The sequence below is a fragment of the Taudactylus pleione genome, unplaced genomic scaffold, assembly GCF_031769625.1.
Source record: "Taudactylus pleione unplaced genomic scaffold, aTauple2 ptg000381l, whole genome shotgun sequence".
In the NCBI taxonomy this organism is placed as follows: domain Eukaryota; kingdom Metazoa; phylum Chordata; class Amphibia; order Anura; family Myobatrachidae; genus Taudactylus; species Taudactylus pleione.
In genome coordinates, this window is record NW_028284782.1 from 3,689,934 (window position 1) to 3,702,992 (window position 13,059).

General features: G+C 46.1%; 1 protein-coding gene across 1 annotated transcript; it reads left to right on the top strand.

Moving 5' to 3' along the window:
• Nucleotides 1-901: 901 nt before the first annotated feature.
• LOC148507833 (uncharacterized) lies at nt 902-1,813 on the top strand. The gene has a single exon (XM_088445516.1). It carries the CDS (start codon nt 902-904, stop codon nt 1,811-1,813), a length of 912 nt encoding a protein of 303 aa, XP_088301642.1.
• Nucleotides 1,814-13,059: the final 11,246 nt, after the last annotated feature.

The following is a 13,059-nucleotide window of genomic DNA, read 5'->3' on the forward strand; positions in this document are numbered from 1 at the left end:
TACATGATTTTTTATGTGTGGGGCCTTCCAATTCTGATCGCTGCGATCGCCTCCTTTTTTCGCTGCAAGCTCTCTTCACGGAATTTGGAGTCCCAATCGCACATGACAAGACAGAAGGTCCTTCCACTTGTTTAATCTTCTTAGGTATTGAGATCGATACGATTGCTGGGTGTTGTCGCCTGCCTCAGGACAAAATTTGTCGTTTGCAGGATGCCATACTGCTTGCGCTAGCATCAGGGAAGGTCACTCTCAGACAGGGTCAATCTTTGCTTGGTTTGTTGAACTTTGCTTGCAAGGTTATCCCTATGGGGAGGGTCTTCTGTCGCAAGCTACAGCGTGCTTTAGGAACTTTGCGTTTACCTCATCATTTCCTGCGTTTGTCCGCAGAGCACAAATTTGATCTCGCAGTTTGGGACGTTTTCCTGTCAGGGTTCAATGGGGCGCGTATTTGGCCGTCGGTTCTGCAAACGAACAGTAGCCTGCAGCTCTTCACAGACGCTGCGGGTTCCTCGGGTTTTGGGGCCTTCTTGGATGGATCTTGGTGCTTCGCCACATGGCCAGAGGAGTGGGTAAGGTTGGGACTGACCTCAAACCTACTTCTCCTGGAACTCTTTCCCATCATTGTATCACTTGAACTCTGGGGTTGGCGCTTGCGCGACCAGTCAGTGGTGTTCTGGTGTGATAATTTGGGGGTTGTACAGGCCATCAACAACCAAAGATCCTCGTGCCTCCCGGTGCTGTGACTGCTAGTTTATATGGTGCTGCGCGCGTTGCAACTGAATATTAGCTTTACCGCTAGGCACGTCCCTGGGGTTGACAACGCTATTGCTGACGTGCTGTCTAGGCAAGATTGGGTGAGGTTCAGGGCTTTGGCTCCCACAGCAGCTTTAAGAGGTGAATCATGTCCATCTCATTGTTGGCAGATTATCAAGCCGGCATGGAAGATCTCGCACGTCGGTCCGTGGCCCCTCGGACCTTGACTGCGTATCAGGCCTCGTGGCACCAATGGGAATGCTTCTTGCAGAGTTGGAGATCAGCAGGTATTTCCAAGCGTGCACTCATGATAGAATTTGTGTGGAGTCTGTTTGGTGAAGGCAGGTCGCGGGCTTATGTAGCCCAGAGGCTGGCCGGCATTTCCTTCTTCTTGCAACTGGCAGGAAAGAGGGATGTCACTAAGGGTTTTTTGATACAAAAGGCTCTTAGAGGCTGGTCGCGCGCACGCCCGGCGTCAGATGATCATCGGCGCCCCATTGGTCCGGACCTATTATTACGATTAATTGAGTGTTTGCCAGTCATATGTTCATCCCCTTTTGAAGCGTCGCTTTTCCAGCTCACTTTTGCGATGGCCTTCCACGGGGCTTTTAGCATCAGCGAGTTGGTTGCACAGTCTCGTTCCGCCCCTCCCCCGCTGCTGCGATCTCACGTTGTCCTTCGTGGCTCCATGCTTTGCCGTATTCGACGGTCTAAAACTGATCAGCTGGGTAGGGGTCGATGGGTGTCCCTGCAATCCTCTCCGATGGAGGGTATTTGTCCGTTACACCTGGCGTCCCAATATATCATTCACCGCCCCGCGCTTGAAGGGGCTTGGCTCATGCATTTAGATGGTTCCCCTCTAACTAAATTTCAGTTTCGGTCGGTTTTTCATCGTTGCATACGGCACATCGGGCTTTCCACATCGGAGTTCGGTACTCATTCCTTTCAGATTGGCGCAGCGACTTTTGCAGCTTCCTCAGGTTCTTCTCCACAGGAGATCCAGGCCCTGGGACGGTGGAAGTTCGACGCTTTCAGAAGATATGTCCGTGTGGAGTCTTGATGTACTTTGTTTCAGGCTTGAGTGCTTCGGCCAACTCGTCACCTTTTAGGTGGGGGTCTCGGGGCATTTTGCCCTGTTTTTTGCCCTGCTTTGGACAATGATTGGTTATCTACATAATAAAAATGATGAATATGATAGTCATAAAATGAAAAGATCCAGCAGGTTTTTTGTAGGTTTTTACCTCGGGTCAAGCCTTCCTTCCCCCTCTTCCCACCCCACCCACCATCTCCCTCTGCAATATTGTTAGTCACAGTATCTCATGTATTTTTCTGTGTATTGCAGGTGGCATCCAGGATTGTAAGCCCATTTGGTTTGTCGGTCATTCCTATATGTTTTGGGCGGGGCAGTCCCGCTTTGGGCTTTCCAAATGAAAAATTTGCATATTTATCATCCGTAGTGTTTCATCTTCAATTGGAAGTTGAAACACTACAAATGATAAATATGCAGATTTTGCATTTAGAAAGGCCATCTGTGTTGATGAGTGACCTTATAGACATACAGTGCTGCCGGCCTAGTCTATTATGCAGGTCATAGAAGTCTGCGGTGGCCTCTGATATCTGTAGTAATGTAAGGTAGGGGGGTATATTGCACCTTATGATACACAAGATTTAATTACATTTTGTAAGAAATAGAACTTGTGGACAGTATTAGCAACATGTAACGGTTTTATGTTGATCAATACCAATAAATGTATAACACTAAGGGGTTAGATCACCTTTGCGTCACAATTTCCAAACGGTAAAATGCGATAACTAAATAAACACGATTGCTTGTAAATACAGATTTGCAAAAATTGCGGGATGCGTGTCAGTCTGCGCCAGGATTGTGTCATGCATACATCACATACACTTACTTTTAGTTGTTATAAATTGGTTTATTGCTAATTATATACAAATGTTTTTCTTTCTCCTGGTTTTCCTTCTCTATTTTAATTTCTGATGATAGCACTGTGGGCAGGAGTTAATTTTGCTCCTACTCATGTCTTGCTCTCTGCAGAGAGTCCATATATAAATAGAGCATGGGGGTTCACCATCGATCTTCCTCCTCCGCCATCGATAGTCTTGCTGCATGCACTCTCATATGTCAGCATACAGCTTCTCCCAGTATGTATCAATCGTTTTTGCCCAGTTGTTACTTTATTAGCGCCACTTATGTGTTCAGGGAGTTGCGGCGACAGGGACCATCCATTTTCTGGCTATCATCACCTGCTAGAATAAGTTATTTATCCAGACGTAGATGTGGATTCCGATTATCCATGATAGAATGCTGACCAACATATAAAGATATGGGTCATCAGCATTCTCACAGCCAATGATATTTCCTTCTCCGTTGTTATAATTTTCTTCCACAGGCTCCTCCGGCTCTTCCTCCTCACGTATACTGGGAAGATTTTCTTCCACAGGCTCCTCCGGCTCTTCCTCCTCACGAATACTAGGAAGATTTGGTATAAATGTATAGCTCTTGTATTTGTACATCCTACGTTTGCTATACATTGGTGGGGTGGTGATGATTTTTTCAAGAGTATCTGCTTCCTCTTCTAACGAGAGATCCATGGATTGGACATTGGAGCAGATGTCAGGATTCTGAGCTACAGCAGACGCAGCATAATCCCCATCATCATCATCGTCTCTACAGCATTTGCTTCCGCAACATCCCATTTTGCAATGGAAACTTCTTACCACCAGCTCCCTTCAAGAAGTGAGAACCAAGCCAAACAGCTCAGTGTATATGATCCATATGTGACCTCATAAAGGACAGACTTGGTAATACATTGTGACATCACTAGTCTGTGTAATCAGCAGAAGCAGCATCTATCATACCGATGTGACTTTTTCTTGGTATCCATGGATTGTAATAATAAATACTGTCCCCAGTTAATTCCAACCGGAGTTGACCAGTGACAAAATCAGCACCATTAGTCAGTGCTGCCTATGCTTACTTAGCAATCTGCCTCCCTTGGAGATAGAAGAAAAACAAGCTGAGCTCCACAGTGATGCTGAATGTACCCATCTATAAATATATCGTGAGATGAGAGGGCCGAACTGACGCTGATGTGTTGCTTTATTTTAAATAGTTTTTGTTATAGGATTAATAAATATAACAAAACTTTTACAATGTCAAGAAAGTCATGGAAAGTATGACATAGCACTGATCTGTTCAATTTAGTTTCAGTGTCGTGGGCGTGTAGACCGACATCCTTGCTGGTGTGTAAGAACAGTGGCCAGGATAGGCTTCCACATGCAGCCACGCGGATTTTTAGTATACATGAGCGGATTCTCGCATTACCATAATGTAGTAAGCAGACAGCCGTAAAAGTGACCAGGGTTACGTCTCTCTCAGAATCAGCCTTGCCACACCTCCCTTGTTCATTGGGTACACCCACTTTGGCAGATGGTCACACCCCTTCAGCGGGCCCCTATCACTAAATTCCCCTGGTGGGCTCTTCATGCTCCAGTGCACAGTCCATCACTGCATAGGTGGAGGGTTTGCCAGTATCCAGGCCTGAAGGACACATAGTCACGGCGATCATTACATGTTTTCTCCTATCTTTGGTCAATTTCAAAGAAGAATGAAGAATGCCCAATATTGCCCACACTGGGAAAATGGGGGCATAGAAAACTAAATGGGTAGAGTTACAGAAGTAAATTTGCCTCCAGAAATGTATAATAGAAGGACATTCCCACATGCAGTGCACAGGAGGCAGTGATTGGAGGTTCACATTTTGAACAAGCAGAATGGAGAGCCCAGTAGCGAGGAGGGGACAGGTAGCCCCTATGGTATATATTAATAAACATTGCCTTATAAGAACTAACAGTAAGCATTATGCAGGAGTAGGATAGTGTCATAAACAACTGGTCAATGGAAAGGGTAGGATTTTTTTTTTATGACCTACGGAGATACTGGTCATGTATGGAAATGTCCCTGTCTTTCACCAGAGACTTACACACAAGGGAATCAAGGCAGTTATACCAATCAGATAAGGAAAAGTCAGTAATAACTGAGTGTACTTGGTGCCCATCAGAGACAGGCCAATTGTAGCCTGGGGTTGGGGGACTCTTAGCATTGGTCCAGGAAGAATGTATGCTGGAATTTCTCCTTACTTTGCTGGTACCCATTGCTCCTGTTATTTTTATTTCTCATTGCCAGGGCCTGGAAAGCTCCTTCAAGCACCCGTCTCGTTGATATTATCCTATTAGGGGTTTTTGTATCTGTGGACTAGCTGTACATTATATTAGAAAGCTGTTACCTGCTCGTTTTTCACCTTGTTCTATCCTTTATTTTTTGTTTCCTTTCATATGTTCTGTACTTATCCTTTGCCACACTAGGCCACTGACTGGATATGCTTGAACTTTTTCATATTGTCTTTTTGTATTGTCTTTGATATTGTACGTATATATTTAATTTAATTTACTTTTATTGCTGTCTACATTCATGCCAATCCCTTTGTATTGTTTATTCAGTATAGAGAGAATGGGAAGACTGCCTAGGAGGGGCTGCGTACTTCTGCTGCAGCTCCCCTTACAGTCCTACAGCAGCACCAACAGGCTCACATGTCTGTTTATTCAATATTCAGTCTGGGAGCAATGGAGATGCCGGGGGGGTCGTTGGGCTGGGTGTCACGGTGTCCTGACCAGGGTGCCCCCCTCTGCTGGGCCTGATACGGCACCCAGGGCATGTGCCCCACTCACCCTGCCCTGGTTACGACACTGATTGTGGCCTTTCCTATTTCGTTTATCCTTATTTTCATAAAGCGCTATATTGACCCTCTTTGTATGCTGGAATTTCTCCTTACTTTGCTGGTACCCATTGCTCCTGTTATTTTTATTTCTCATTGCCAGGGCCTGGAAAGCTCCTTCAAGCACCCGTCTCGTTGATATTATCCTATTAGGGGTTTTTGTATCTGTGGACTAGCTGTACATTATATTAGAAAGCTGTTACCTGCTCGTTTTTCACCTTGTTCTATCCTTTATTTTTTGTTTCCTTTCATATGTTCTGTACTTATCCTTTGCCACACTAGGCCACTGACTGGATATGCTTGAACTTTTTCATATTGTCTTTTTGTATTGTCTTTGATATTGTACGTATATATTTAATGTAATTTACTTTTATTGCTGTCTACATTCATGCCAATCCCTTTGTATTGTTTATTCTAAAACTGCACATTTGTCTTGTCTCAAATGTATTCTGTTATTTTGGGTGTAAAAAATTTCAAAAATAAAATGATTAAAAAACCCTGCAAAGGACAGCTCTTCAAATAAGAGCTGGGTCGGACTGGACCACAGGGGTACGGGGAAATTCCCAGTGGTCCCCACTGCCTATGGGCCCACCTCCCTTTTCTAGGTGTTAGGTTCCAGACCTCAAATTATAGATTGTTACTCTATTAGACAGTAAGTTACCTGGAGGAGCAGGACCACTGATCAACATGGGGGCAAGGTTCACTTCTAATGGTTAGGCAATCATCTATGGTTGCTTTCCACAACCCCCGTGGTGGATGACCGCACCCTTTGAGCATGGGCCCCTACCACTGCATTCCCCAAGGTGGGCCCTTCATGCAATTCTGCATTTCTGTTAAACACGCAGCTAACAGGCAGCTCTATTGTATTCAGTCCAAATATGACTGAATACACACACTTGCAACATGATTGCATGCACCACCGACAAATATCATTCTGTCACACACGTTTGTTTGAAACAAACTCACTGGTGTCCATGCAATACCCAGCGTGTTTAATACGGGGCCAGACACGATTCTTACTAAATATACCCCTATGTATTTATATACATTATACGTTAATATGGGGCGTGAGGCTGTATTTTGCCTAAGGCCCTGTGGGGTCTTAGGGCCTGATTCAGTAGCAGACGCAGGGGCGTATTTATAATGGGTGCAGGGTGTGCGGGGCACACGGCCCCTGGGTCTAGTAGACTTAGACTAGTTCCCGGAGTCTACTGCTGCTGTCAGTGCGCAGGCGGCATCAGGGAGAGAGGAGGGGGCCCCAGACGGGGAATGCACATGGGCCCCCTCCTCTCTTAATGCGCCCCGGGCATATAGCCACGAGCAATAATAAAGAGGGAGGAGACAATCCCTTCCCATCATCACCCATGGCTCCTCCTCTTTGCCTCCACTGAGCTGCGTCCCATGCTGGTCCTGATGTCAGCCAGCCCGGATGGCATGAATTGAGCTTCGGTCACACAGGAGGAGAGATCACGGTGGCTGTTTCCCTGCTGCTGAGGGGAGGCCTGAGCCGGGTGCTGTGTTGAGAGCTTGGTTGGTGGCACCCAGGACTGGGTGGAGCCTGAGCTATGAGTCTGGTGCACATTATCAGTGACTGCAGTGGTTATGTGTGAGTTCTCTGACTGCACTATGCTATCCAGCTGTTTCAGCTGACCACCAAGCTGCTGGACTCAAGTACGGTCTGATTTGTTGAAGGCATCCTCTCGCTATAAGACCCAGGCCGATAAGAAGCGTAGAATAGTTCCACGCATGCAAGTAGGAAACCAGGTCTGGTTGTCTACTTGGAACTTTCGTCTAAAAGTTCCATCTATGAAATTCGCACCCCGCTTCATCGGTCCCTTCACCATAACAGAAGTCATTAATCCAGTGGCCTACCGTTTACAGTTACCCCCATACCTAAAAATTCCCAATTCCTTCCATGTTTCCTTATTAAAGCCCCTAGTCCTGAATAAGTTCCATAATGCTCTACCTGCTTCTCCTCGAGTGCAGATGGAGAGAGGAGTTGAGTTTGAAGTCGCCCAGATCTTGGACTCTCGTCTGCGCAGAGGTCATCTTCAGTATTTGTTGGACTGGAAAGGTTACGGTCCAGAGGAACGTTGCTGGACCGATGCTCGTGATGTCCACGCTCCCACGCTCATCAGGAGATTCCATTCCGCCCATCCGGAGAAGCCTGGTGAGTGTCCTGAGGCCACCCCAAAAGGGGGGGGTACTGTCACAGCCAGGGTATTTCAGCATGGTGCTAGACAGGTGTTACCTGTGAGGTCGTTGTGGCACGGGCTGTCTGGTGGCAGAGCTGGTGTCTGGTGGGGGGCTTTGGCTGCGCGCGTTGTTGTGCGGCCCTGTTGTCACTCTGCGCTGGTGAGGCCTGGCGGCGTCTCCATTCCGTTTGGCATGGGCGCCGCCATCTTTCCTTCTGGCCATGTGATGCGGCTGGCCAATCCTGGTGAGTCACATGTTCCCTCCGGCCAGTAACAGCACGGCATGGGGTATTTCGGAAGGGTCAGTGCCTTCCTTCTTTGCCAGTGCAACGTGTATCTCAGCCTAGCTGAGAGGGAGTTCTCTGTGCTTTCCTGTTCCTGTGTATTCGCTGTCTGCCAGACTGCCTGTCAGCTACTAGCTCCCACTGGACTACCCCGCTTCCTCCATCAACCTTGCCCCTACCTGAGTGCCTGAGCCTGCTGACATCCTGCGCTTCAGTTCACTACCTGTATACCTGGCATGTTTATGTTCAGTTCACTACCTGCAAACCTGGCTTGATTATTTTCAGTTTCACTACCTGCACACCTGGACAGCTCTAATTGTTTCTACTTGGACATTAACCCTTTTACTCCCACCACAGAACTCTTGTGCACATTATATATTCCTGGACTTTTATTTACTGCCATTATAAGTCTACTCAAGCACTTATTAAAAATTCTAGTTTTATTTTTAAATCTGCTTCTGTGATCGCTCCTGCTACCACCCCGGGTCCACAAACAACCCAGAACATCATACACAGGAGGAGAGATCACGGTGGCTGTTTCCCTGCTGCTGAGGGGAGGCCTGAGCCGGGTGCTGTGTTGAGAGCTTGGTTGGTGGCACCCAGGACTGGGTGGAGCCTGAGCTGTGAGTCTGGTGCACATTATCAGTGACTGCAGTGGTTATGTGTGAGTTCTCTGACTGCACTATGCTATCCAGCTGTTTCAGCTGACCACCAAGCTGCTGGATCGTTCCAGTTTCCATCTGGTGGTGCATCAATTATTGTGCGCTCCCGGCCAAATCTGACTCTGTGTGCGCTCACACACACCAGCCTGGGGGTGTACAGATGTGTTACATACACCTTTTCTCACATTGCTCCAAGTAGCTCCATTGGACGTACTACAGACTTTGCCATTTAGCTGCTCCAAACATCTTTTTCTTTTACTTGGCATTTTATTCGCATACCAATTCCTGTGTGACCAAAGTATTCATCTAGTGTCCATGGTATACTGTGAGCGAATCTCTAGGCCGCTACAATGTGACTATGACACAGAATTTAGGAAAAAGTATGAATCGCTATCCATGGCAGATCCATCCGAGTTGCGGCAATCGTCTCATGCTATACAGTATGTCACAAAAACGCTCTCTGAATGAGGACGCAGAGGTGATCTGTATCTGTACACTCAGGGTCTGATTCAGACCCGCTTGCTAAGATGTGATCGCTCGCACGATGTGTATGCAAATTCTGTAGGCAGTGCTACCGCACAGCAATGCATTAGCACGCCCAGTATTTCTTAGAGAGCGATCACATAGTGTATGCAGACACCCACCAGCCTGTTTTAAGACGCCCACTTGTGCATGTTATGTCCAGGAAGTGTATGCAACCATCGGTACATCGGGTAACATCAGATGCTATCGCAGCACTTGAGGTTGACCATACCCTGGCGGAAGCACTGTGAGCACTTCAGTGTAAAAACAAGCTAGGTGACGTGTACTATGATGCTGTCTTTTTATTATGCACACCTCTAAAACGCCATTGAGATGCTCAGGCACACCTGCGTTTGCACCTCCACTTCCCCATTTTTAATGGCCAGCAAGTTAACACCTACCAAATGGCTTCTCCTGTCACTCACTCTGCTGGGCTGCCTATGTACAGCTAGCGAATGCATTGTGAACTTTTGCTAAGCTATGCGCATGCACACTGCGATGCATACCATCGGCAGCAGCAAAAGTATGAATATTAGCGAGCGGGTCTGAATCAGTCCCTCAGGCCCCTTACTAGCTGCTTTTATCTATTTATATGCAACACATGGGGCCTATTCATCATCACTTAATTTTTACAAAAGCAGGTTGTAATTATCATTTTCACCTGCAATTGTAAAAATGAAGTTATTGGGCCATTCATCACGAAGGTAAAGCAGGAGGTATCACAGATATCTCCTACTTACCTTTCTGCAGTGGATTGGCCCTCTGTCCCCATACACTAGTATCACTGTTATCTCCTGCTTACCTTCCTCTGGTGGAATGGCCCGCTGTCCCCATACACTAGTATCACAGATATCTCCTGCTTATCTTTCTATAGTCGAATGGCCCGCTGTCCCCATACACTAGTATCACAGATATCTCCTGCTTACCTCTCTCTAGCGGAATGGCCCGCTGTCCTCATACACTAGTATCACAGATATCTCCTGCTTACCTTTCTCTAGCGGATTGGCCCGCTGTCCCCATACACTAGTATCACAGATATCTCCCGCTTACCTTTCTCTAGCTGATTGGCCCGCTGTCCCCATACACTAGTATAACAGATATCTCCTGCTTACCTTTCTCTAGCGGATTGGCCCGCTGTCCCCATACACTAGTATCAAAGATATCTCCTGCTTACCTTTCTGCAGCGGAATGGCCGGCTTTCCCCATACACTAGTATCACAGATATCTCCTGATTAACTTCCACAGGCGGAATTGGCCCGCTGTCCCCATACACTAGTATCACAGATATCTCCTGCTTACCTTTCTCTAGTGGAATGGCCCGCTGTCCCCATACACTAGTATCACAGATATCTCCTGCTTACCTTTCTGTAGCGGAATGGCCGGCTTTCCCCATACACTAGCATCACAGATATCTCCTGATTAACTTCCACTGGCGGAATTGGCCTGCTGTCCCCATACACTAGTATCACAGATATCTCCTGCTTACCTATCTCTAGTGGAATGGCCCGCTGTCCCCATACACTAGTATCACAGATAACTCCTGCTTACCTTTCTCTAGCGGATTGGCCCGCTGTCCCCATACACTAGTATCACAGATATCTCCTGCTTACCTTTCTCTAGTGGAATGGCCCGCTGTCCCCATACACTAGTATCACAGATATCTCCTGCTTACCTTTCTGTAGCGGAATGGCCGGCTTTCCCCATACACTAGTATCACAGATATCTCCTGATTAACTTCCACTGGCGGAATTGGCCTGCTGTCCCCATACACTAGTATCACAGATATCTCCTGCTTACCTATCTCTAGTGGAATGGCCCGCTGTCCCCATACACTAGTATCACAGATAACTCCTGCTTACCTTTCTCTAGCGGATTGGCCCGCTGTCCCCATACACTAGTATCACAGATATCTCCTACTTACCTTTCTCTTGAGGAATGGCCCGCTGTCCCCATACACTAGTATCACAGAAATCTCCTACTTACCTTTTTCTTGCGGAATGGCCCGCTGTCCCCATACACTAGCATGGGGACAGAATTCATCAAGCACCGAAATTATTATATTTTCGGAGCTTGAGTGCGGCGAGTTAGAATGTTAATTATCAGACCCCAATAATTAACATAATGAATAGGCCCCTAAGGGGTAAATTTACTAAATATTAATTTAGCTAGAATTAAAACACAGATGGGTTTTCCAAATGAAAACTTTGCATATTTATCATCCGTAGTGTTTCATCTTCAATTGGAAGTTGAAACACTACAAATGATAAATATGCAGATTTTGCATATAGAAAGGCCATCTATGTTGATGAGTGATCATATAGATGTACAGTGCTGCCGGCCTAGTCTATTATGCAGGTCATAGAACTCTGCGGTGGCCTCTGATATCTGTAGTAATGTAAGGTAGGGGGGTATATTGCACCTTATGATACACAAGATTTAATTACATTTTGTAAGAAATAGAACTTGTGGACAGTATTAGCAACTTCTAACGGTTTTATGTTGATCAATACCAATAAATGTATAACACTAAGGGGTTAGATCACCTTTGCGTCACAATTTCCAAACGGTAAAATGCGATAACTAAATAAACACGATTGCTTGTAAATACAGATTTGCAAAAATTGCGGGATGCGTGTCAGTCTGCGCCAGGATTGTGTCATGCATACATCACATACACTTACTTTTTGTTGTTATAAATTGGTTTATTGCTAATTATATACAAATATTTTTCTTTCTCCTGGTTTTCCTTCTCTATTTTAATTTCTGATGATAGCACTGTGGGCAGCAGTTAGTTTTGCTCCTACTCATGTCTTGCTCTCTGCAGAGAGTCCATATATAAATAGAGCATGGGGGTTCACCATCGATCTTCCTCCTCCGCCATCGATAGTCTTCCTGCATGCGCTCTCATATGTCAGCATACAGCTTCTCCCAGTATGTATCAATCGTTTTTGCCCTGTTGTTACTTTATTAGCGCCACTCATGTGTTCGGGGAGTTGCGGCGACAGGGACCATCCATTTTCTGGCTATCATCACCTGCTAGAATAAGTTATTTATCCAGAAGTAGATGTGGATTCCGATTATCCATGATAGAATGCTGACCAACATATAAAGATATGGGTCATCAGCATTCTCACAGCCAATGATGTTTCCATCTCCATTGTTATAATTTTCTTCCACAGGCTCCTCCGGCTCTTCCTCCTCACGTATACTGGGAAGATTTTCTTCCACAGGCTCCTCCGGCTCTTCCTCCTCACGTATACTGGGAAGATTTTCTTCCACAGGCTCCTCCGGCTCTTCCTCCTCACGAATACTAGGAAGATTTTCTTCCACAGGCTCCTCCGGCTCTTCCTCCTCACGTATACTAGGAAGATTTGGTATAAATGTATAGCTCTTGTATTTGTACATCCTACGTTTGCTATACATTGGTTGGGTGGTGATGATTTTTTCAAGAATATCTGCTTCCTCTTCTAACGAGAGATCCATGGATTGGACATTGGAGCAGATGTCAGGATTCTGAGCTACGGCAGACGCAGCATAATCCCCATCATCATCATCATCGTCTCTACAGCATTTGCTTCCGCAACATCCCATTTTGCAATGGAAACTTCTTACCACCAGCTCCCTTCAAGAAGTGAGCACCAAGCCAAACAGCTCAGTGTATATGATCCATATGTGACCTCATAAAGGACAGACTTGGTAATACATTGTGACATCACTAGTCTGTGTAATCAGCAGAAGCAGCATCTATCATACCTATGTGACTTTTTCTTGGTATCCATGGATTGTAATAAAAAATACTGTCCCCAGTTAATTCCAACCGGAGTTGACCAGTGACAAAATCAGCACC

Bases quoted from the DNA above. Each gene is read 5' to 3' on its own strand.
- LOC148507833 (XM_088445516.1), top strand. From the start codon at position 902: ATGTCCATCTCATTGTTGGCAGATTATCAAGCCGGCATGGAAGATCTC.